Here is a 25,458-nt window from a genome sequence, read left to right as displayed (position 1 = left end):
AATTTTTCATTTCATTTCACTTCTATGTTTTGTATCCTTATTGAATGAGTTTTTTAAATTTACCATTACTACATAATCTTTATCGAGCTTTCAAAAATGTTGGACTCCGCTGATGGAAGTAGAGCAGTTTGAACTTATGTTAACTATTTTTCATAAACCATTTTTACTTTCTTCTGTATCTATAACATAGAAGGAAGTTTTCTATCAATGAAAATTCTCGAATTTTGAGTACCCAATAGATGAATAAATATGAACATTTCCGGAAAATATCTGTCTCTGTATGTGTGTTTGTGTGACTGATTTTGGCGGCTATGCGCACTTAGGACTTAAAATCCAAAAAAAAAAAAAACTTTCAGATGAACGCACCCTCACCCCTCACCATCATTACAGACTCTTAAATTTTGTGTTTAGAACTCAATTTCAAAAAACATTTCACGGAAAAACCGTGAATTCCTTTCTTTAATTGCATTCTCGAAATTCATCTGCAATTTAGTTTCTGGAAGTTCAATTTCTAAAAACTGCCTGTGAAGGGCCCCTGAAACTCTCATTCCATTTATATTACCAAAGATCGTCTAAAACTGCCTTATAAAAGTTACAAGTTCGAAAAACTTGCCAAAGAGACGCCCCTCAACCCTCCCTCTCCCGCAGTTCTCGCAAACATCATTAAAAATAGTTTTAAGTGTCGTTTTCAGGGCTTAAATTCTGAAATATGTCCGGGGGAATGCTTCCGAGAACTCTTCTCGCAAACAGCATAAAAGGTCGGATAAAACTGCCTTTTTGTAATTTCAATTTTGAAAAACTGCCGGGCCCCTAACAATACCAAAAGATGGCGTACAAGCGTCTTTTTAGCATTTAAATTTCAGGGAATCTTCTCCCCTTAACATAGTTGAATACAATCTACAATTGCGTTTTTGGAGTTCCAATTTCGAAAAATTAACGCGGGAGGGCAACGGAACTTCTCTGCTTCACGTTATCAAAGATCTGCATAAACTGCTAAAAATGCTTCAACTGCATTTTTAGACCTACAATTTCAAAAGAGATCCAGGGGAGAGCCCCTGAATTCCCTTCTCCCTATCATTACCAAAGATCGTCTGAAACTGATATTGAAGTTTTGATTTCGAAAAATTGCTTCGGAGTGCCGCCAAACCTCTCCCCTCCCCCTCCTAACATTACTGAAGACCGCCAAAAGCTACGTTTTAGAACGACAATTCCAATAAAATTCCGTGGGAGAGCTTGCGAACCCCCCACCTCCCTCTCCTAACATCATTGATGGTCGACTAAAATTGCGTTTTTGGAGCTTCAATTTTGAAGAAAACCTTTCCTCTCTATAACATTACTATCGTTTGTTTAAAACTGTATTTTGAAAACTACAATTTTGAAAAAAGTCTGGGGAAGAGCCACCGAGCCACCCTTTTACTGACATAATCGAAGCAATCTGCAATTGCTTTTTTAGAGTTTCATTTTCAAAAAAATTGTCACCCGAGGGACATCAAGCCTCTCCTCTCTATAACATTACCAGAGATCGTCTTAAACTAAAAATTAAAAAATTTTCCTGGGAAGAAACTCCAGGAACCCTTATTTCTGAGTCAATATTATACTTACGATTGGGATCGTATTGCTTAGATCGAGTAATGATTCCCACGCAAATCAAAAGCTGAATCCTCTCTCTCTCTGTGTATTTTAAAATATATCAAAGAAAAAAGATGGGATGAGGTGCTTGCTAAAATCCCTCCCTCTTAGTTTTTTTTAATCTCGCGACGGTCCTGAAAAATTTATTATTTTAACTGGGATTTATATGAGAGCAAATCAAAAAGCCTTTGCGCCTATTTTTTATTCGCCAAAAAAAGATACATACATGTTTTTACAAATATACGTAGTATACTATGTCACTTATACTATTTTTTCACATAGTCACCACACCGGTTCAGACATTTGTCCCATCGCAGCACTAAATTAGAGATCCCCCTGTCGCAGAATTCTTCCGGCTACTTGTGGAATCACCGTCGGACCGCGTTCTTGGCTTCTGTCCTGTCAGAAACTTCTTCAGTGGACTGAAGTAAAAATCACTCAGGGGAAGATCTGGACTGCAGGTGCATTTCCCTGTGAATTGCTATGGGCTTTTGTCCCTTGCTCCGTACAAAACGAATAACACTTCGCTGCTCATAAGCTGTGGAAGTCTGAAGAACAACCGTCATCTTAAGTGAGTGATAGCAGCTCCGCTCTTCCGAACAAAAGGCAGATACGGCCGGTACGGTTCGAGGTACGGTCACTGCTGGGAATGTATATGTTTGCTTTGTATTTATTCACAACCGTATTTTGGCTAAAAAAAGATAGGCGCAAAGACTTTTTGATTTGCCCTCGTACATAAATTAAAAATTTTGCCGGCACATGCAGTAAAAACAACAAATCTGGTAGCTGTAACACTCAAATTTGAAGTTCCGAGTCCTTTAAACTTATTTTAGTATTAGCAGCGATTATTAGCAAGATCGTAAATTTATTATAAAAAACTATTGCTTGTGCTTAATTGCTTCCGGAAAGATAAGCAATTCGTTTTCGATTCTGTTTTAACTTTTTTTTTATCTCAAGCAACTTTGCAACTTCATTTTGTTGAATATTTTTCTCATTGATTTATTAAATGATGTAAATTTAACTGGAAATTTGTGACTCTAAATGGTGTTATGTTTAACCTAATTTAAAAGCAAGAGCAGGAGCGGACTGGGTCCCACAAGAGGGCGCCAAACATGGAAAGAAAAGGTTGAAAAAAAAGGAAAAGTGTAAAAACGAAAAATAAGGTGCAAAAAGGAAAAAAAGGCGCAAAAGGAAAAAAAAAGTGCAAAAAGGGGGGGGGGGAGGTGATAAAAGGGGAAAAAGCCCCCCCCCCCCCAAAAAGGGGGAATTTCAACAACTAAAAAAAAAATGTCAAGCCTGAGGGCACAATGGCGCATAGGCGGGATGGGCCGGCGGGCCAGTCAAGAGAGTTGGGGAAAATTTTTGGGGGGGATTTTGCGCCATTGAGCTTGGGGAGGGATGGGCACCCCTGGAAACAGTCACCACAGACAGAGAACGGGATCAGGAAAGCGAAGTAACATGGAGGTAGATACTTTCTAATTATATTTATAGAAACGAAGAATAAAATGCAAAAAGAAGTCCACTAAATAATTATTTATGAATAATATGCCCAATAATGTAAGTTTGATCAAGAATGCCCAGATTAACATCGAACACATGCTGTGAGGACATGTACAGTTTAATATTCACAGACCAGGAAAGGTGAAATTCTAAAGGAGCATATAGGCTCAATATCTATAATGAAAAGTGTTAGAAGCTTTTTTACTCCTTACAAGAAAACCAACATTGACGATGGATTCGGAAATTTTTGCATTTGTTTAACAATATTTTATGTGTGGGTGGGAGGTACATTTATTTAAGGTTATCTAAGCAGTTGCAGTACAATTACTGTATCATGCCTTTGTGAGATTAAAAAGATTTTACTAGACACTTATGTGTTGTGATGTATGAACTTATGAAGGTAGCTCATTGTTAATTATTTTCTATTGAATTTGTTAAATGAATAATTCAAAATTTTTTTGGGAAGTTATTTATATGAATTCTTAAAATATGCTTTTTATTACTGTTGTGGTATAATACACAACAATAATAATTAATATTAAATTCTTTAACATTACCTAACTCTCGACTATTCTTTATTATGTATTCAGTATGAAAACGAGTCATGCCTAAATTCCGCTAGTAAACATTTGTTTGGTAAGCAAAATGTTTTGGAGGTGACATCACACATCAGCCTGAGTAAAATATTTTCTGCATTAAATAAGCTGCAGACGTAAAGTAGCGTTTCTTTGGTGGACATTTTGTCTGAGCATTGGTGAGAAGATCAACTTTTCTTGGGCTTGAAAAATCTTGTAACACGCTGCTCAAAGCAATTAAAACTGCTACAGCAAGTGAAATTACTGGAAGAAAGCAAGATCTTTTTTGAAGAAGTCCTACTTCAGAGGGAGCAGGAAAAATGTGGAGCATTCCGTATCAGATTGATTTCATTAACTCCTCCCTCAAACCGTCTCCAGTTGCGGGAAATTTACGCTAAGATCGTTTGAGGGAGGAGTTATGACGTCAATTCGAAGCGTATTGCTACTTTTTATTTTTATTATTTTTTTTTACCAGGAATAAGGCTCTAAATAACAGAATAGTATCTAAATTACATTTTGATAAAAGATAATTAATAATCAATTCTTCATTGTTAATTAAAAGAATGAACTGTTCTTCGATTCTGGAATTACTGCTTTTTTATGACGCTCTGTTTCTTCTTAATTTTCTTTCAACGATGTATATAAATAAGTCTTGTCGTAGAAAAAAAAAAGATGTACGTAACGATGTGTTATGCAACCTAAATGAAATGCATAATTTAATATTCAAATAACTATCAAGATGGAAGATATTTTTAATAATGCGTGGTGAGATTTTTAAAGCTTTGAAATATGGCAAGGACACTGAAGAATCACGTTTTATAGTTATATGTTTGCTTAATGCTGTTGTCCCAAGCGATTGGACAATGAATTGTACCGAGAGGCATAATGAAGGCGGACTTTCATCAAGGTCATTTTTATGAACTGTTTGGTAAGGGCTTAATGGCCCATTAATATTTTCTGACAAGGAAGTAATTATTTATAATAAAATGAAACATTTTTTATTTCCAATTGAATGATTGGGATTGACGTCAATTGTTTAAAAACACATATTACCATATTTTTAGTTGCTACTTTTTTAACATTATGTTTTCCTGTGTTCTTTGAATGGAATTAAGATCTACCAGTTTGATAGCGCTCTCCGCTTCAATGAGATGACCATGGAGATCTGCCTCCAGCTCGGTTATTCACTATTCATGACTGAGGAGTTCTAATAAGAACGAAACTGCAGTCTCATAACGTGTTTCATGTTTTGCATGTGATTTAGTACGAGTTCTTTGCCTGATCTCCTGCTGATAGCATCAGTTTTAAGCTTTTAATCAAAGTGATTTCACTCCACCTGAAAATACCTTTTCCTCCCTCTAAGGAAAGACACTTCCAAAGAGAACCAATACATCCACGAAATACATCGACTTTTCTTTTTTTTTTTGAAATTTCTGGAACTTTTTTCCGGTTTATGAGACTAGCTGATATTTTAAAATCACCGGATTTTTAGTAAATTGATGTAGACAGTGACAGTTTGACAGGTTTTCTACTTTCACTTTTTCTTTCATTTCACCTTCATCTGCCAAAAGCAATTTTCTCTTTCTGTCCTTTATTTTTTCATTGCTGCAACACTTAATTATATTATATTTTTTGGATGAATATCTTCATCAGGAATCTTTCGTTTCAATTGTTTATTACATTTCATTTGGAGGTCTTGTTACTCTTCATGGATGCCATTTCTTTTACTATTTCCTTCTTGCTTTTCTTTTTTGAAAATATTGAGAAAAATGAAAACTGAACTTGGTACTTTTCTAATTATTTCAGCACTAACTTCATTTTCGTAGCCAAACCAGTGACTTGCAATAATTAAAATATCTATTTTGAAATAGACACTAGTCATTGCACTCCATTTATTAAGAAAGTTAATAATTTATATTTATTATTACAAATGTTAGTTAAATTAAAAGGACCTTTTTCCCTAATACAAGTGTTTTTTCACCCGAGTGGTAAATCAAGTCTTTGGTTTCGCAAGGGTCAGGGAATCGTTTCGGAAAAAGGATAAAATGAGTTATTTTTGAGTGTAAATGGGGGTCTAGGGCGAATGTTTCGAAGTCTAAGTCTTTTACACGCAGCTTTATTCCATCTTTGGTCATTTTTAGGTGGATCATGATTCCCATAACCCCATCTGGATCTGCGCCTGGTTAAGCAAACAACTGCGTAGAAATTCAGTAATTTTGATAGATTAAAATGATTGACGCTGAAAAAAAGTGCAAAGAGATCATGATGTGTTCCAAAAAAAAAAAAAAAAAGAAATTTCTTGTCGCTTGCTTTAGCTACCAAATACAGTCCACTTAAAGCACTTTGCCTTAAAAGAGATAGTGGCCAGGGACGCCGAGAGCCCTTGTTAATTTAGTCGCCGGGGTCCCCTTCCTCATAAAACTTGGAAAATTTGTACAAAATGCTATTCCAAGCTGGACCTCTAGTTTCCGATGAAGCTGACATGGTCTCTCTTTGACCTCGATAGTGGCTATAACTAACCCCCTTTCTCATAAAACTTTGAAAATTTGTACAAATGCTATTCCAAGCTGGACCTCTAGTTTCCGATGAAGCTGACATGGTCTCTCTTTGACCTCGATAGTGGCTATAACTAGACTAATTCTTAGGGTGGTCGATTTTCACTTTTTTTAAAAATCGAAATCGCCTGTGGTGGGAAAAGTTGTATATTGGCGTCAAATGTTCGGGTAAAATTTTTTTTGGAAACCAAATTATGTTTAGATCCCCCGCCAGTCCCTTAAATTTTCGCCAAATATGTAAAAATTGCCATTTTAAAATTAAAAAAAAAATCTTTTCATAATTCTTCAAATTGCCTATAGTGGGAAAAGAGGGCATTCATTAATTACTTACGGATCCCGAGGGGGAGGGGGGGGGTGAAAAAATCTCCGCATAACCTTACTTTAGGGGAGGGGAGGGGTCAAACCCATTCTTACGTAATATTTTCCAAGTTGATAATTTACATCAGAAATCGCGCAGTCAATTGGTTTGGCAGGAATCATATTTCATTTACATCAGGAAGGTAAAAAAAGTATTAGGGGGAGCAGTTTTTTATTTGTTTTACAAAGAAAGAATAGCGTAAAATACAATAAAAGAATCGCATTTTGTATAGCATGCTTTTTTTAAATTAGTATCTCATCATATAAGAAAAAAAAAGTTGAAAAAACATTCAGTCTAGATTCCAACTTATTAGTAAATACCTTCTTTACACAAAAAGGAGTCAATTTGATAGCGATTCCAGTGATGTAAGATTCGTTATTTTATTATTTTGGAAAACGAAATGGAATCTTACGTAAGAATAGGGGGGGGGGATTGGTTTGAAAAATCGTACGAACCCTTATATGGGAAGGGGGAGGGGGGAAAATTGTCAAAATCATCTTTACGTAATTAATGAATTGCCCCAAAATTGTGTATTGACATATCATATTCCTGTAAAAAAAATTTGGTAACCAAAACATATTTTTACTTTTTAACTATTCACACCATAGGCTATTAAAAAAATAATATATAAGAAATGAAAAAAAAAATGCATTTAAAAAATCTATTTTTACATTAAATTCTTCAAGGATCTGGTAGGGGATCTAAATATATTTTAAGTCCTAAAACTTTTTTTAATGGACATATTAGATGTCAATACACAACTTTTCTCGCCACAGGCGACAAAAAATACACATAATAAGTCTTTTAAAAATTTCAAAAATGTCAATTTTTACATATTTGACGAAATTTCAAGGGGCTGGCTGGGAATCTAAATATATTTCGATTTCCAAAAATTTTTTTACACGAACATCTTATGTCAATACACAACTTTTCCCAACACAGACGTTTTCGATTTCAAAAAACAAGTTAAAATCGACCTACCCTACAAATTATTTCATTTCTGTTAAAGGCTGTTGTGCTTTTGAGGAAAAAGATATAGCTATTATTACGTTTACAGACAGACTTTGTCAATTTGGAAAGCTGAAGAAGATTTACCCGCTTAATCAAATACGCGCCTTAATTGAATAATATTCCATGGAACGGGCGATATTCGTTTAAGCAAGACCGACAGTTTATTTATACATATAATGTACGGACTGTTATGAATAAAAACTCTAGTTGCACTACTGGAATACGCCATCGAATTAAATAACTTGTTTTTAGTCAAGAACTTGTGCTTGCTACTGTGTAGTATAATTTACTTTGAAAGGAATATTACAGCCCTCCAAACGAGTTTTTCCATTGATGGAGAATATATCGTTGACGTTCTAGCTAATGTAATTCAGTCCATAAAATAAATATGATGAACCACTGAAATGAAATTAGACTGTACAATTAGATATTTCATGATATAAACCAATTATACAATTTAAAAGTAACATGAGTAAACAAAAAGCTTGAGAAAGAGGTGTGTAAAATGATTTCTGCAATTTTTCGAATAGAGATTTGAAAATTTAACACGGCAATGTCTCAAAACTAGAGTTTTGGATCTCGCGACTTTTGCCTGAAGGTCGAATAAGAAAAAAAAACTAACATAGAACAATCAATTGTTCTAAAGATCAGTTTTGATAGATGCTGTTTGAGCCAAACACTCGAAGGAAGCTCCAAAATGTCACAGATTATTTCTGGGAAATGGTGCGATATTTAGCGGGTTTCCACCAGTTTCTGGGAAAAAATTAAGCAAAAATGTTTCCGAAAATATTCCTGAATTGCTACAGGTTTCATGAATGCAAACTTCTCACTGCTCTGAGGAACATTTTTAGCTACCAGTATGGAGATACTAAAAATCGTTATTAGATGCTTTGCCTTCAGCTCAGTTGAAGGTCCTTCCAGATTGACTGAGCCCCAACAGAGGGCAAAGCGCAGTTTCTGGACTAAGCAAAAATTGCAAGCAAATTAGGTGTTCCGTATTTGCTTGAAATTCTGCCGCAGCTTTTCCCGTATTAGCTATCGTGACAAATCAGGAAGGTGCCAAGCTATTACTGTAAACATATCTAAGTTTTCTTGGAAGGTTTCTGATTAACTCCAGAAACGGGACTGGCTTTTAATGGAAAGGAAGATTTCAGGTTAGTATTAGGAAGTTTACTGACTTTTAGGGGAAAACTTTCCGGTTTTTCATTACATACGGGGCTAGCAGAAATAAGGCAAGCTTAGACACACTCTTCCAGGACCGTTTTTGAACTGTTTTTACAATGTGTAACTGTTTATAAATAACCTACTTTCATCCAAAGAATATACTAAAGTGCATTCAGGGAGACTTGATAGCGGAAGTAAACATAGAGCGTTGTTGTTTGGCACCAACATTTGCCACCTTCATGAATTACTCATTGATCCTTTTCAGAAACATTTCCCTTATCTGATTGGCGCTGTTTTCAACATTCCAACGTCAATCAGATAACGGTATCGCCAACTGTCAAGTTGCTTTGTTTACTTCCAATATACGTTCTCGCTGAATTCACTATAGTGATATCAAACAAGTACTACTTACTAGCGATAGACTTTGGCATTGTAGGCACACATATAAAGGAATGCAGGTTACGTTCTTCGGCGTATCCGCTAAGCGCCATGCACCCGCCAAAGAAGGTCACGTGGTAGATGTAGGTAAAAAGCACCGCCATGGCTGTGTAAATGCAGAAGATTCGCACGCAGGGGAACGGGGTGATGACTCCTATCCAGAAAGAGATGAAGTTGGTGAGAGAGGTGATGGTGATGGAGACTCCAGCATCGGCGTACGCATGCGCCATCCGCTCGGGCACGCTCAGCCTGTCGTCTGTTTTACGCCAAGCTGCCAACAGGACGAACGTATCGTCCATTCCAATACCTGAAATGTAATGAATTGCTGTTATTAATGACCATGAGCTGTATTTGTAACACAAAAACTGTTAAACCTGTGTGTGTATTTAAAAAGTGTATTTAAAAACAATATAAAACCCATTTAAAACATTTTATTTCCTTCGGAAATCTATAGTTTACTTTTGCTGTAATCTGAAGAGAAAAACTGATGCTACTTTTTGCTGGCACAAAATCCCCCCCCCCCTGTTCAATTTCACTTTTTGATAGATTTAAGGAGGGGAGGGGCGGGATCCAAAATGTTGGTGAAAAATAGCGTAAACCGACCAATTTATTCTTGATTCTTTTTCTAGTTAAAATACAGAATAACTTTGCAAGGAAAATTTGTAAAGTCGAAGTATGTGAAAAGAGTGATGGTTATCATGACCTCACTGAAAGGGAGTTTGTAGAGGCCCTTCATCCATTTTAGGAAGACTTCAGATAATAACAGTAGCAATTAGGCATTGCGTCAAATAATAATAATAATAATAATAACTAAAGGCCTCAGGTACAGGCAAGGGCGCCGATAGAAGGAAACAGGAGGTCACTGTGCCCCCACCCCCCACCCCCAAAGTTTTTTCGTATTGCGAAAATTTCGACGACCGATTCGGAAAATTTGGAGATGGTAAGGTAATGTAGTAACTACGCTGCATGGCAAAAAAAAAAAAAAAAAAACTTCAAATGCTTCTGATATAATTCTTGGTGATTCTTATGAGTAAATGCCCCCTGAATCAAAATATAACCACCGTTTTTCCAAATCACGTCCCACTTTTTGGAAATGGTGAGCCCACCCCCCCTTTTTTTTCAGTTTTCGATTGTTTTATAGTCATTATTTTTATTTGCAGGAGAAGGGAGCATTCAAAGTTATTAAAAAGTACAAAGAGCTGTCTACAGTGTTGCCAACGTATTGCATAAATAGAAAAGTTGAACTCTGCCATAGTAACATTTCAAAAGAGTGTCTTTCGACGTCAAATGTACTTAAAAATATGAAGAGGCGCAAAGTTAACGAATCTGGTTCAGAGAAAACTAAACTTTAACTGAGAAGACACATTTCAATTTAATTTATTTTTCAAGTTGATTGACATTTTCCACACTGATAAATAAATCGCGCATACAATAAAAATAATTGCGCTAAACCCTCGATTTCGTTTCGTTAGAAATCATTATTTCAAATGTTCTAAACTTCATACAGAGTTTAAACAAACTTTATCAGGTGCAGCTTTTTACTAGTTTTTCAAGAGTAAACCGTTCAAAACACTATTGACTTGACTTCGTTTATTAAACAGCAATTTTTTGCCATTTCGTGGTGCAAAGATTAATTCTCTCCTGATTTTGGTTTTTTAAAACCTTTTTCTGAATCCTCTATAATTATTTTTCGGAGTTCCTCAAAACTAAATGATTTCACGGTTCGAACTAAGCTGTGCCTTTGTCTGAGAAAAGTAACCACACATACATGTGTACTCTAATTTCTGTACATACTAAGTCCGGCTATTAATTTCCAGGACTGACGTAACTGTAGAAGAACGAAAAGCAGTTGTCAAAATGAAAAAACAAAGAATTAACATTAAATTTTGCTTCAAATTGGGCAAGACAGCTGCAGAAACATACGAAATGTTGAAACAAGTTCAGTTGAACTTTTGAATGGTTTAAACACTTTCGGGACGGGCGCAAAAGCATCGATGTTAATCCACACCGTAGTCCGCACGCACGCTGGAAGCAATGGAAAAAGTTCGCATTATGGTGACAACAGGAATTGAAGAGCTATGTTTTAATGCACCTTTCTGCGAGAACTATTTACTTAAGAATGGTACCGATTGCACTGCGCATACGCAAGAAAACGCTCTTCAATATGCAATCATTAGCGCCATCTTCCGGCTTGTCGTTCTCTTACAGTTAATCCTTCAAAATTTTCGACTTTCCGAAAAAAAAATATTTTATGCATAATTAAATTCTGCACAATTTGATTCCTTATTTATTACCGTATGCAAAAAACTTTTCAAGTTATCGCAAAAATGCGTAAGCTTTCCCGATAGAGATTTATGTTTACAGCAGCTGTTTTAAGTCTTTTTCTCGGATTCCGGTTTCTCGTTTTGCGGGCGCGAAAGTTTCTTATATATTTCCGTAAAACTTTTCATGCATGTTTGTCTAATTTATTTTTATGATCTGAACCTAAATTTTAACTGAAAATAAAAGTTAATAGTAAAAAAAAAATATTTTCACCCAAAATTTTGTTAACTTATAAAAGTAAAAAAAATATATAAATAAATAAATAAATAAAATATATGTATACATAATTTAAAAAAAATTAAATTTAGGTTCAGATCATAAAAAAAGCGAGACAAACAAGCATTAAATGTTTTACGGAAATATATAAGAAACTTTTTGAGATATCACGCACGCAGAACGGGAAACCTTTGAAAACGCAACCTGAGAAGAAGAGGCTTAAACAACTGCTGTTAACATAAATCTCTATGGGGAAAGTTGACGCATTGTTTTGATAACTTGAAAAGTTTTTTGCGAATGGTAATCAATCAGGTATCAAATTGTCCAAAATTAAATTATGCATATCATATATTTTTTCCAGAAAGTCGAGAATTTTGAAGGTTAAGGGTGACCCTTAAATACAACATGCCAATCAAAAGACAGGAAAAATCGGTATAGAACAAAAAAGAAAGAAAAAAAAATCAGTCATAGGCAATTTTTTCTCGAATTATACTCATGCATCATACAGAGTTCCATGAATTTCATTCTATTTATACTCAACGTAACCAAAGAGTTAACGGTATCAATGTGCGTCATTAAAAATAATTCTCTAATAATGTGGCTGACTTCGCTTAACGAAGAATTTTTTTTCACGGTCAATTGGAAAGGAAATCACACGTGAAAGCGTAAAAAAAGTGGTTCTTTCTGGTTTGCTACATTAAAATAAGTTTATATCACGGTTTGTTACATTTTGACTTTCTTTACCGATATAACCGCGCTCCTTACAAACGCTGAGCAAGCTACATGTGACCCGTAGTCTGAGTATAAGAAATTTAAACGGTTTAATAAAGCAAAAAAATACTTAAAAAACCCATTTGAATTTTGACGTTTTGAATTCAACATTCATACTGTCAACTCCGCTTAATCGGGTAACGAATAAACGAATACCCCGAATCCTAAGAAACCTTCCGGAACCGAATATTTCCCCATAGACACAATGTTAAAAATATACTCTGGTAAAATGAAAACTAACTTTATTTACAATAATGATATGTACAATTTATTTAGAGAGAGCTGACGTTATACCTTAGCTGTTCTACTTGCGTTCTAAGTTACAGTTAAAAGTTGCAGTTACACATCGATACCGCAGTTACAGTTATACCTATGTCACAAATATGCTACACAAAACGGTACGGTAATTCCATTAAACAGACAGAACAATATTATTCACTTTTTTTTTTGGTTCAAAATAAAACTTCTAAGGCACTGGTTATAGGGCGGTAACTTACTGAAAAACTTCAAGGGGTTTAGAAGCATTTTTAACTTTGAAAAACACCTCACGACACTTTCTAGAAACTAAAGTACCTCACTTCCGTAAAAGATTTGCCTCAAACTGGATATGTATTAAGAATCACATACGCACATCCACTCTTCTATATTTATGTAGAAAGCTTGCAAGGTGTCTAACAACATTTTAGTGCACCTTCACCGTATTTTCAAAGATTGATGGGAAATTATTCATTATTTATAAAAAGATGTATTTTTTTCAGCAGTTACTTATTTTGATTTCATCGTAATGGAAGAACACGAATAAACTAGTGTTATGAAAGAAATTTGCCACAATCTTCGTCCTTGATTTAAAAGATGACATAAGAAATAATTTCCACTTGTTTCGTCAACTCTGGACTAGAGACGAATGTGTTGAATTTGAAACTTTGAATTATTGACAAAAAATTCTATGATGATGAAGTTCATATATATTATAGTCTTGTATTATTTTCTACTAAGATTCATCCAAGAGTTTGTTATCTGGTGTCTGGTCATGCCGAAGGTTTCTTCTGAGTCTGAAGTTGGAATACTCGAAACTGAATGTTGTCCTAAAAAATTATCAGAGTATCCAGTTCCTAGTTAAAATTTTGCACTACGTTTTGATAATTAAAATAACCTTTGAGTGATACTTCTTAACACTGAAACTGACCAACTCGCACACTGAAACATTTTTTTGTACATTTTGTTTACTTTGACATCGCGAAATTTGCCGTCATAGCAGTAGCGTAGTTTGCCCCCTCCCCTCCCCCGAGAGAATTTTCTTTTAATTTTATTACAGGGTTATTTTCTCTGAGCTTGCGCCTTCATTCCTCTTTTCTCTCCCCCCCCCCCCCCCCGTGTATGCTATGTATGCTAATGCCGTCATAGACTGAGGCACAGGTCGACGACTTCAAGAGCCGGGATTGATAGCACTGCTAGTTGTCCATTATTGTTCAAAAGCTTTGCTCATAGATGGCAGCACTAAAAACGAACTGATATCTCTCGCATTCTTTTTCTGATTGAAGAAAACAATTTTGTAAAATTTTTGTTTTTTATATATATCTAAAATTGGATGTATACAAAGCAAATGAGATGGAATTAACATTATTTTTGTCCAGCCAAACGAAGAGTGATTGATATCACTTTCAATGTCATGGGACATTTATAAAAGAATATTTAGAGCAAGCATAAAATAATAAAACCTCAGAAATTAATATTTTGTGGAACTTGGAACTCGAACATTAAATATCTATTTCGCGAAGTCTTACTCCACTTATTGAGGCAAAAATTTTTATTTTGATTATTGTTTCAAAACGCATAATTGGTAATTTTTAAAGCAAAGAAAAAAAATAGATCCTACACATTTTATTTCAGATGTTCAAAAGGGAAACTCTTATTTATTTGCTTTATTTTGTTTCATTTTGTGAACGTATATTTGGTGCAGATTAGACACTGTTCTGAGTTAGCAATTACTTAACTTTTTCATATAAAAATTGATTATATCAAATGGAGAATTTTTCCATTATCGAAGCGGCACAGAACGGAATTGTACACGCAACGACAAGCGGTTCAAGTCCAAACTAAACTATTCAATTGTAGTACAATGAGGTTGTTTCCTTCAGTCAGAAGTATTACTTTTAGTCACTAAAGTTAATAAAATGAGCAAAGAAAAAAAAATAAAAAAAATCACGGACCCAGAAAATACTTTCATTTACATAAGAGCATTTTCTGAAAATTTAATTTATTTTTCAAACAAGGTGTGGTCTTTATGACGTCACAAATGATGAACTTAGGCGCGTATTTCTCTGTCGCGTTGAGTGCTTACGCTTTCTGTCTACCGCGTTTCCGCGTTATGATAATTCAGAAGCGAGTTAAATATTGCATTCTATGCTTGCTATCAACCGTATCGTTTCCAGTACACAAGAATAAGGCAGTGAATTAAATATTGCGCTCTGCGCAAATGGCAACAGTTTATCATTTGTGATGTCATGCGCAGAAGCGTGAAAAATGAAATTGAGTCTGCGCAATGATTGAAATATTTTAAAAAATGGTCAAATCCTTTACTTTAAAGCAAGTTCATTCACAAAAAAATACTTTTAAAATTTCGGAAACGACTCCATTGCGACAAGCGGTTTATAGCCAAACTTTTTTTTTTTTTTTTGCTTTGGATACTTGAGGTGAAAGCGAATAGGAATGCACAGGATCTGATACATCACGGGAACCCAGTGACTAATAAAAGTACATTGGTGTTTAAAAAAAGTACAATGGTGACTAGTCCTTTCAGAAAAAAAAAGAGGAAAAAACTCCATTTCGAATATAATTTTTCATCAGGTGTATTTTCACTATTTCTTTTTCCTTCAAAACGCAAATTAAGTTTTTTTTCCGAGTGGCATTGACATTTTTTTGCCAAAAAATTAAGATTTTCAGTCATAAGCATTTTTTAATCATCTTATGAACAACATATTATAAACGCCTAATGCAAGTATAAACTGACGTAAAAATGTTCAATAATTTACCACTCGTATTTTGAACTTTAATTCGAAATTGCTGAAGTAATTTAGCTCCATTTCACTAATTTAGTCACCAGTTAAATTCTGAAAGATGTCAGTTTACCAGAAAACATAATGGTGTCTGCCAGTATACAGCTGAAGTGTATCTAGTACCTTTATAAGCATTCTAAACGGAGCAAGATATTTTTTTTTCCTAAATCTTTAGAATAACTTTTTTTAAAACACTATTTGAGAGTTTGTAGGAAAAATAAATTTGAAGTTCCTAAAGGTAAGACTTTTTATCCCAGTTTTCATTTATTTTTTCAGTTTTATAACAGAACTAGCGGTACCCGCACGGCTTTCCCCGTACTAGAAAATTAAAAGATCATTTGGTTGGTTCGCCTGTATATTTACAAATAATAGATGATGAATTTCTCGCCAATATGGCTACGTTAATTTGCTCGTCCATGTTATTGTAACTTGCTCGTCCATGTTATGATAATTTATTCGTCCATGTTATTATAATCTGCTTGTTAAAATGGGCTTAAAATTGGAATAGAAAAAGAACAAAATCGAGTTTTCGAAAAATCGCTTCAAGGTGCTCACCCCATGCTACGAACCAATTTCGTGCCAAATTTCATGAAAATCGACCGAACGGTCTAGGCGCTATGCGCGTAACAGACATCCAAAGATCCAGACATACAGATTTTCAGCTTTATTGTTAGTAAAGAAGATATTTTAAACTTTTTTTTAATGGAAAAGTAAAGATGATGCATGGGTAATCCATATCTCACCGATTCTTCCTCTCTGATAAGGATAATGGGGTCGTTTCCAAAATTTTGAACGTATTTTTTTCTGAAAGAGCTTAATTAAAAACATAGAACCTGACCATTTTTTAAAATAATTTCTTTAAGTTTAATATTTTAAAAAATTACTTAAATTGGTTCTCTTTCATCGTTTAACGCTTCTGCCGGTGACATCCCAAATGATGAAATGCCATTCAGTGTTGCCATTTACGGTCCAAAATATTTAATTCGCATCTTTACTCACGTGCATTGGCAACGATATGGTTGATAGCAAGCGTAGAGCGCAATTGTAATTCGGGGCCGTGGTAGCCTGATCGGTAAGGCATTGGACTCGGGACCGGAGGGCCTCGGGTTCGATCCCCGCTGGTCGAAGACCCACCGTCGTCATTAAAGGGGACTGGGCGACGTTAAATATGCTCGTGGTCTCAATGTCCTCCAAGTGAAACGATACCTCTGGGGGTGCTAGTACTAGGTAGCTATTAGCTCCTGGGCTAGTTCAAAATTCTCACTAACTGTTCGATCCGGTGATGGTGCTGCCATCTATCGGTATATAAAATAATAGAGGCAAGGCACATAGTATGCAGTCCTCGACATAAATACAGTTGAAGTCAGTTGTGACTCTTGAATAGAATAGAATAGAATTGTAATTCGCTTCTTGATTGTCGTAACGTGGAAATGCGGTAGAAAGATGCGCCATAGTGCATCATTTGTGACGTCATAAAGACTACGCCTTGTTTGAAGAATCGGACATTTTAAAAAATTAATTAAAAAATAACTGTTGGGAAAATGAAAGTATTTTCTGAGTCCATGTTATTCTTTTTGCTTATTCTATCAATTTCAGTGACAACAAGTACTACTTTTGGCTGAAGGAAACAACACCATTGTAACTGGAAATTATTTGACGCGCGTGGTCCTTTGAATATTATTGGTACCTAAGAAGTTACGATTTTTGTCGGACTTGCGGAATGCACTCCAATAATTTAAGGAAACACTCCTCAAATGATAGAGCATGTTATAAAGCAACAAAATTGTTTCTGTTTTTGATTTTCAATGAATTTCTTTTCTTCAAATTTTAAATTAATAATAAAAAAAATAGCTCAACAAAGAAAACAGTATCCTCGATCTTTCTTCTTAGTGCATCGATTTCGAATACAGGAAACCACATTTTTATTCGTCGATCAACTTTCGCAATAAATACACGGTGTGGAGAAACATACCCCAAAAATGTCGATCAGTATTTTTGCGTGTTGGAGTTAATGATGCATATTACGGTAAATGAATCATGAAATTTGACAAAATTAAGATTGAAAGCATGACATACAGCTTTCTAAGGCACAAATTACCAACTAATAGGGAAGTTTTCGATTTTTCAATTTTATTTTTATATGATAGAGTAACATGTATGAACATCATAGGCGAAAAAAATTTTGCGATACGATAAGTAGTTTTTTTTAAATTAATTTTTAAAGTTCAAGCCCTTGTGACGTCAAATGGCGTAGGAAGTGACGTCATGCACTCTTCCGATAGGAGAGAAGCGCTAGCGAACCGGTTCCATGTCATGGGAGAAACCGAAGAACGTGCATTCGACTTCGAAGATGAAACGTAAAAGCTTATCTCCTCGCATTAAACTCCTCGCTTTTCTGGAACATTAAACCTCTCATCCTCTCGGAAATATTCGAATATCATCATTGATATTATTTGAGGAAGATTATTTAGATTGTGCTTTAACGAATCCGGCCTCCATAGTGTGTTCAAAAGGATTATTGAATTTCTAAAAAATAAAAATATCAGCGCGCTCAAAATGTCCCTAGCGAAAACAAGGGATCTTCGGCGGAAGGCTGCCCATTCGCGCCCTGTGACGTAGACTCGTGACGTTTCAGAAAAGCGCACTTTTGCGCGTGGATTTTTAAAAATTCATTAAAAGTCAACCACGGTGTTTTAAAATTCGGCGATGGTGAATTTTTTAGTTTTGAGGGTCAATTAACAATATCCAATAGCCAAAATATGAACATTTAATAGGTTGCAACTTCCCTATTGCAGACACGTGTTTCAAGGTTTCAAAGAACCCCTTTCTCAATGCAAAACACGTGAGCTTTGGGATGCAAAGTCATCCGAGAAATGAAATGAAGTGAAGAACGAGAAGTGACTTTACATTCCAAAGTTAACATTTTTTGCATTCAAAAGAGGCCCCTTGTAACCCAAAAACACATCTCTGTAATCAATTGCAAAATTGTGCTTTATGAGCGTTGTATTTCCTATTTTTACTTTGTTGCACAAAAATATCTATTTATTTTGTAAAATTATATAATAATGTAATAACTTATTGCACACATTGCAATAATGTACAAAAAGGCTAACGCTCGGTTAAGGATTACGTAAACATTTCTTTTCAATGAAAGAGAGCATTGACGCACTTGGCACCCCAACGAAAACTACATCTGCAATTTAATTGGTTTATCAGTTTTATACACCACTGCAACTAGATCGGTGAGACTTCCAAAATTCGACATAGTGCTAGAGAGGAGGAGAAATATCCAGTACCCTGCACCCATGTTAACTGTTAACGACTGATCCCCCGAGTACTTGCGGAGGACGTGCTCGGAAAACCCCTGGGCCCGAAAGTCACGGTCGCAAGTTTGCTCGGAGTGCTATCCACCGTGGGTATAAGATACTGAAGGCTCTCCCTCTCCTTCAGCACCATGCCAATATTATGGAAAACTCAATCACACTTTGCATTTGAACCTGAAAAAAAAAAAAAAAAAAAAAACAATAAAAATTGGAGGTGCCGGAGCTGTTGGGTGCCAAGTGAACTCGGTGAGTATTTGGCGGCACAGTGCTCGGAATCTTCCTATTCTGAGTCCAGTGTCCTACCCACTAGGATAACCATGACCCGTAGACTGATACAGGAAGCAGGCATGCAAGGTCATTCCTTGCCATATTAAAAATCCCAGTACGGTTGTTTATATAAATTCAAGCGATGTCATGACTCTCTTCACGAAAGTCCGTCATTTAGGGAGGGGCAGGGGAGTAGAGGGAGTGTGCAAAAAAAGTTATACATTTAACGAAACAATAGCTAATACAAAATTGGAAAATAATTCTTTTGGCCCTTTTTCGATATTGTATGCATTCAGTTCCTTTTGACAACCCCCCTGGAAAAATTTGAAATGATGGGCCTGCCCTAGGTTCGGATCTATATATTTAGAACTCCCACGCAACAAAATCTGTAGGTCCCTTCCACAGAGGCCAGCAGTGCATATTTGCAACATTATAAGTCTTAGTGCTAATCTTTTTCAATCAATTTATTGGGCCGTTGGGCCCCTTACACTGCGGGGTCTGCGGATACGCAGATCCGGGCCTGACCTGCCCCCCCCCCTCAGAAAGTAAATTCTGCCTGCGTTGGGAACAGGAATACAGGGGTGCATACCAAAGGGGGGGGGGAGGCGCACACTGCGATATTGAAAATTTTAGGGGGAGGGTTGTTTTGAAGGGTATTTTTCACCTTTTTGGGGAGACTCTTGCTTTTTTTTTTAGGGGGGGGGGGGGAGGTGCGTCCTTGCTCGCTCTTAGAGGGGATGCTTGGAGGGGTATTTTTTACCTATTTGGGAAATGCCCTTGCTTTTTTTTGGAGCGGGGCTTTGCGATATTCAAGGGGTGAAGCGCCCTTGCTCTTAGGGGGCATCCCTGAGGAATAAACTCTGCTATTACAATAACACTCCATGGATGTTCAGTTTGGAGAGAAAACATTTGTCCAGACATCGGGGACATTACTCGAAAACAAACTGAGGAAGTAAATTTTTCGAGAACTTCCTGCTTCGGACGGTCAGTGAAAACAGTTCCGACTGCGGGAAAGTCTCGTGCGTTCTTATTTATCGTGTGTTCTGCCAGAGGGTACTTTAGAGGCCGCACGAGTGTGCGTAGAGAGTTTCAGTTGATTCGTCTGCACTCCGAAGAATGGGGGCAAGGTCACTCTGGGTTTCTCCAAGGATCTTTCCCTGAACAACAGCTCAGTATTCTTTTTTTTCTTCTTCATTTCTCAGGATGACGGAGGGACGGATCAAATTCGAACAAGAAGGAAAATTTTGAGAAAAAAGGAACATCACGTGCACCTAATTGGTAAAGATGCGTGCGCAGAGTTTTTTAAATTATTTTTTCTGATGAGGCACGAGAAGAAATTTCGAAAATGATTAAAACAATAGCTTTCGAGTTACAGAACACCATTTGTCTATTTTTTTCTCATCTGAGAAATAGTAGATCGGAAAAAAAACAAAAAAAAAACCTGTGAACAGAGAGTGTAAAAATCAGCACAGTTCATTTTGAAGGAATCATTAACTCATTAAATGTTATGCATACTAGTTTCTGTTTTCAACTCAAATGGAAGCATTGGGACTCGATTCGGTAACAGATGTATTCAGACTCGGCTCTTGGGGTAGGCGACCTAGGCGGCAGGCAGATTTTTGAGGCGGCAAATTTCGAAATTGAAAAAAAAAAAAAAATTTTTTAAGTGTGAATATCTGTTTCAGCGTCATAAAATTCACGTCTTCAATGCTGAAAAAAATAATAATTTAGAGTGTCTACAATGCATACAATAGCTCCCAAAAGTGTTCGTACATTTTGAAATCTCTTTAGTAAAACCAAAATAACGCGAAACTGAACTCGAATATGAAGTCCAATATTTTTTCACATCATTCCTATGTCATTCAAAATAAAACCCTGTAGTTTTTTTTTTTCAAAATATTGTCATATCTTCTTTTTGAAATCAGTCAAAAAACGAAGAGTCAGAGAAATAATACGCCACAAAAGTCATGATACACTCAAATATTTCGAATAAATTCCTGATTAAAATTATCAGATGTCGTTTTTTTAATTATTTTTTCATTGTGTTGTCCCTTAAAAGCCATTTGGCTTCAATTTTTTTTGTTTATTTAATCCTTAATAATATGCTTATTACTTTAAGAAGGCTGGTATTCGTAAAACACCACAAACACCATTCGAAATTTGAATTTTTTCCTCACAGTAGTGGTAAATTAGTTTGAACTGTCTTTAAATTAGTTAATTTATTCCATTCTATGGTAAAGTGCTAGATAAAATGCTTTAAAGAAAAGAATCGGACCGAAACAAAGCAAGAAAAGGTCAACCGGCAAAGTTGACAAAGCGTGATCGGAGATTTACAGTTAAAAATTTATGAAAAATACACATTTGAATGCAGTAAAAGTTTTTGCAGAGTTAAATGAAAATTTTTTTATTTAATTTTCACCTGAAATTGTTCACCAAGTTCTCTGATTAGCTGGATTAAATGGGACCTCTTCCCGCAGAAATTTTCTTAGCCGTGCGAAAAACATAAAGCTTACGCTTTTCGTCGCAAGATCAATGATAAATAAGCTCAAAACGTTTTACAATTACGTCTTACTTACAGATAAAAATGAATTCAACATTATTGGTTAAACTGTTGTATAATTGTAAGTAGAAGAAAAAATTTGGAACTTAATCTTAAGAACTTAGTTGGATCAGTTAATCAGGACGGTGGAGGTGTTATAGTGTGAGGGTGCAAATTAGCATCAGGACTTAGTAGTTTGAAATTTTTTGATGAAATAATGAATCATGCTGTTCATTTAAATATTTTAAAAACAAATTTTAAACTCTTAGCCAAAAATTTGGTTATCGGAAACAACTTTGTTTTTTAGCAAGATAACGATAAGAAGCACACTGTTTTCAACGTTTGCGACTAGTGCCTCAAAAAATGTCCTGAAGTTTAGAAAGTACCCCTTCAATCTCCAGATTTGAACTTAATGTAACATATTTAGAGATATCTGGAAGCTAGGTTACGAAAATACGTCTTTCAAACGAAAATAGAGCTAAAAACAGTGGTTGAATACTTATTCAGAAATTACGCAAAAAAAGAAAGAAAAAAGAATGAAATCTATTCCCATACGTTTAAAAGGTGTTGTTGATACTGCATGATATTCTTATAAATAATAACTTAATGAAAAGGTAAATTATTCAATAATAAATGCACATTTTTTAAAGTGTACGAAGACTTTTGTGAGATAAAATTTCCAACAGTTTTTGGTTTTTGATTTTTAAAAAATTACCTTTCAATATTTTTTAAAAAGCATTTCATGTAGTTTTGTTGAAAATTGATCATAGATTTTATAATTAAATATCTATTCCGAAGTATCAATTCTAACCAATGGATAGGATCCTATTTCATTTAAAGTCGTAGGTGTACCAACACTTTTGGGAACCACTGTAGTTTGGAATTTAACAAGAAATTCAATTTGATTTTATAGGCGGCAAATTGCGTGATTTAAAAGTCTTTTGAAAATATTAATATATGTTTCATTGCCATAAATTACACGATTTTAATGTTAAAAAAGATAATTTAAAATGTGTACCAGTGCTCGTATATGCAAAAGCCAGTTTCGAATTCAACTAGAAACTCACTTTAATTTTAAGAACTTTACAATTATTTTTATTTTATCAATATGTTATTATTTTATATTATTATTATTATTATTATTATTATTATTATTATTATTATTATTATTATTATTCAATATGAGGACACGGAGGGGCGGCACTTGTCAATATCGCCGAGGGTGACAGAACTACTAGAGCCGGCCCTGGGTGCATTGAAATGTCAGGGACCATTTTACAGCCTCCAGAAGTCTTACTTGACTCCATGCGACTTGTATTCTAGATGCACGTCAAGCATAATGTTTACGATGAGAAAATTCATCATGTTAAGAGCCATTGTCTGTAAGGATCAGGCAGTTTAAAGCATTTGTGATTGTTGACATTTTTAATTTTTTTTATTTTCACATATGTTGTTCCTTATCATGAATGTAATGTAAATCCGAAATTTGAGCTTTGTCTGACTCACCGTTTTTGAGAAAACAAATTTTTTTTGTTTAGGGGGCGTGGCACATTTTTGCTGGTTTTTCAAATTTGCAGATTTTAATGTGCTTGTTGCTTGAAGCGTCCTCTTAATGACATGGATTTTTTGATTCCATATTACGATATGGTCTTGTTAGATACTGTTACAGCTGTCAAATCGGTGACACTACGAGGGCGACGCCCACAAACTCCGTTTAAAAATGACCGAAAATGAATTTTTTTCTATATTCAAGGCCAATTTTCTCAAAGCGCCTTCATGATGACACCAACATTTTTAGATCATTTTCTAGCCACACTTACATACGTCAAAAATATGTATCAAAATCGGTGTCACTATAAGGGCGCCTGAAGATATTGGAACTTTTATTCGATAAATTTCACAAAAACACAAATATTTAAAATCTAACTACAACTGTCGCCCTCATAGCAGAGATCTGATACTAAATTAGGTTGATAACCAACATGTTTGTCTAACATTTGCACAAAAAAAAATCGGTGTCACTCCTATTATTTTTGGAAATATAATCGTTCGAGGTTAGTACGTTATGGCGTTTTTTTATATTTATTTATTTAATCTTTTCAGCCCCAGATATTTTTTTTGAACATATTTATTTTTAATTTAATACAAAAAAGTGTACCTTTTAACATAAACAGCTTTGGGCAGCAATAGAGTCTTTTTCTTGAATAGAAAATGCCCGTTTTGATATAGGTACCAGGTGGATCTATTGTGTATAACATATTTAGACTATTATACCAATACTCGTCTTGTTTTTCCGGCCAAACAAATTTATTTATTCCAATTGTTCTTGACATGCATTTGACCTAAACTTGCAAATGATCAACTTCTACTATTTTTCTGGGATACCATGTTTTCCCATGCTTTAGTGCTACAAAATTAGCAGTTTTCAATAAAAGATGACCGTCTTTCTGAAATTGGTTGATTTAATTCTTAATGTTTTCTCCATTTTGGTCTACGTTATCCTCAAATTCAGTTTCAGATTCTGAATGTTCGCTTTCTTCAATATTCTCATCCTTATATATTATTTCTGTAGCCTGTTTTTGGTTTCTACGCCAGATTTTCCTCAATTCTTGATCGATTTCTTTGATTTACACCTTATTTTAAAGCTTGTGGTGCTGGCTACTGACGAAAAATAGACCCACGGTCAAAAAATTGTTTTTTTCAGCCGAAAAACCTGTTTTAAAGAACCAGAATGAGATTTTCGGTTAAACTTATAACTTTAACTTGCACTATGACCGACAGAGCTGAGTAGCTTGATCGGCAGAGCGTTCCCCTCGTAACTAGGAGAATGCGTGTTCGGGCCCACGTCCGGACAATCTGCATCAAATAAATTAGAGAAATTACATGCACACATATGTAAGTGAATAACAAATCTGAGGGAATAGAAAAAATGAGTAGGAAACGCACTTTGCTATTAAGAAAACTTGATGTGGTTTTGTGCTTAAGTACTTCTGAATTGAACAGGTTTTTTTTTTAACCGTTTAACCGCCGAACTATTGACGGATGATCAAATTTGAGTAATTTTTTGAAATTATGTCTATTTATGTCTAGTAAATACAGAAATAAAATAAAATTTCCAGAAAATATTTTTTTTCTATGATTTTCAGTGTGTTCCATTTTTGGAACATTGGCGTTTTGCATGAAGTTTTTTTTTTCAGAGAATTCTTTTAAACTAAGAGGTTTTGAATGCGGATTTTATCTTAGCATACTTTATTGCGGAAAAAATAATATTTTAAATTGCATTTGTGTACATATCAGAATTCAGAAAATCCAATACAGAAATATCTAATGCCCATGATATGAAAGGAAGCGTTGCTGGTGAAGTCGTTTGTCGCAATGGAAACATTTCTTAGTCGTATTTTTTTGCACACCGCGCAACGTCCTTGGGATGCAGATACAATATAATGTCCGTCAGACATTCTTGACCGTTTATGTAAATGACAACGAGGCCCTGGAGGACTTTCCACTCGTACTTTTCTTCTTAGGAGGTGAGTTATTTCTCTTCGGAACTCTAAATGCTTCATCTTGACTTCGTGTAAATCACAATGAAGTAACCAACTAGCTACAACTGAAATATTCAGAGCATTACTAAAAAGATTCCATAACCATTTTTTACTCCTCAAATGAGGTCTGTAGCTCCCTAAAAGTTTATCAAAGACGTCCACACTCCCCATTCCTTCATTGTATCTCTTGAT

The 25,458-nt window shown here is 35.1% G+C and overlaps 1 protein-coding gene across 1 annotated transcript in view; it reads right to left on the bottom strand.

The window, feature by feature from the left end:
• Positions 1 to 25,458, bottom strand: part of LOC129224734 (patched domain-containing protein 3-like) — a 129,461-nt gene that overhangs the window by 7,283 nt on the left and 96,720 nt on the right. Inside the window, exon 3 of the mRNA XM_054859282.1 lies at positions 9,205 to 9,537. Coding sequence (XP_054715257.1) covers positions 9,205 to 9,537 — 333 coding nt within the window. The remainder of the gene's footprint in view (positions 1 to 9,204; positions 9,538 to 25,458) is intronic.

Source organism: Uloborus diversus, chromosome 6 (genome assembly GCF_026930045.1).
Source record: "Uloborus diversus isolate 005 chromosome 6, Udiv.v.3.1, whole genome shotgun sequence".
Classification (NCBI taxonomy): Eukaryota; Metazoa; Arthropoda; class Arachnida; order Araneae; family Uloboridae; genus Uloborus; species Uloborus diversus.
This window is presented reverse-complemented; position numbering and strand designations above follow the sequence as displayed.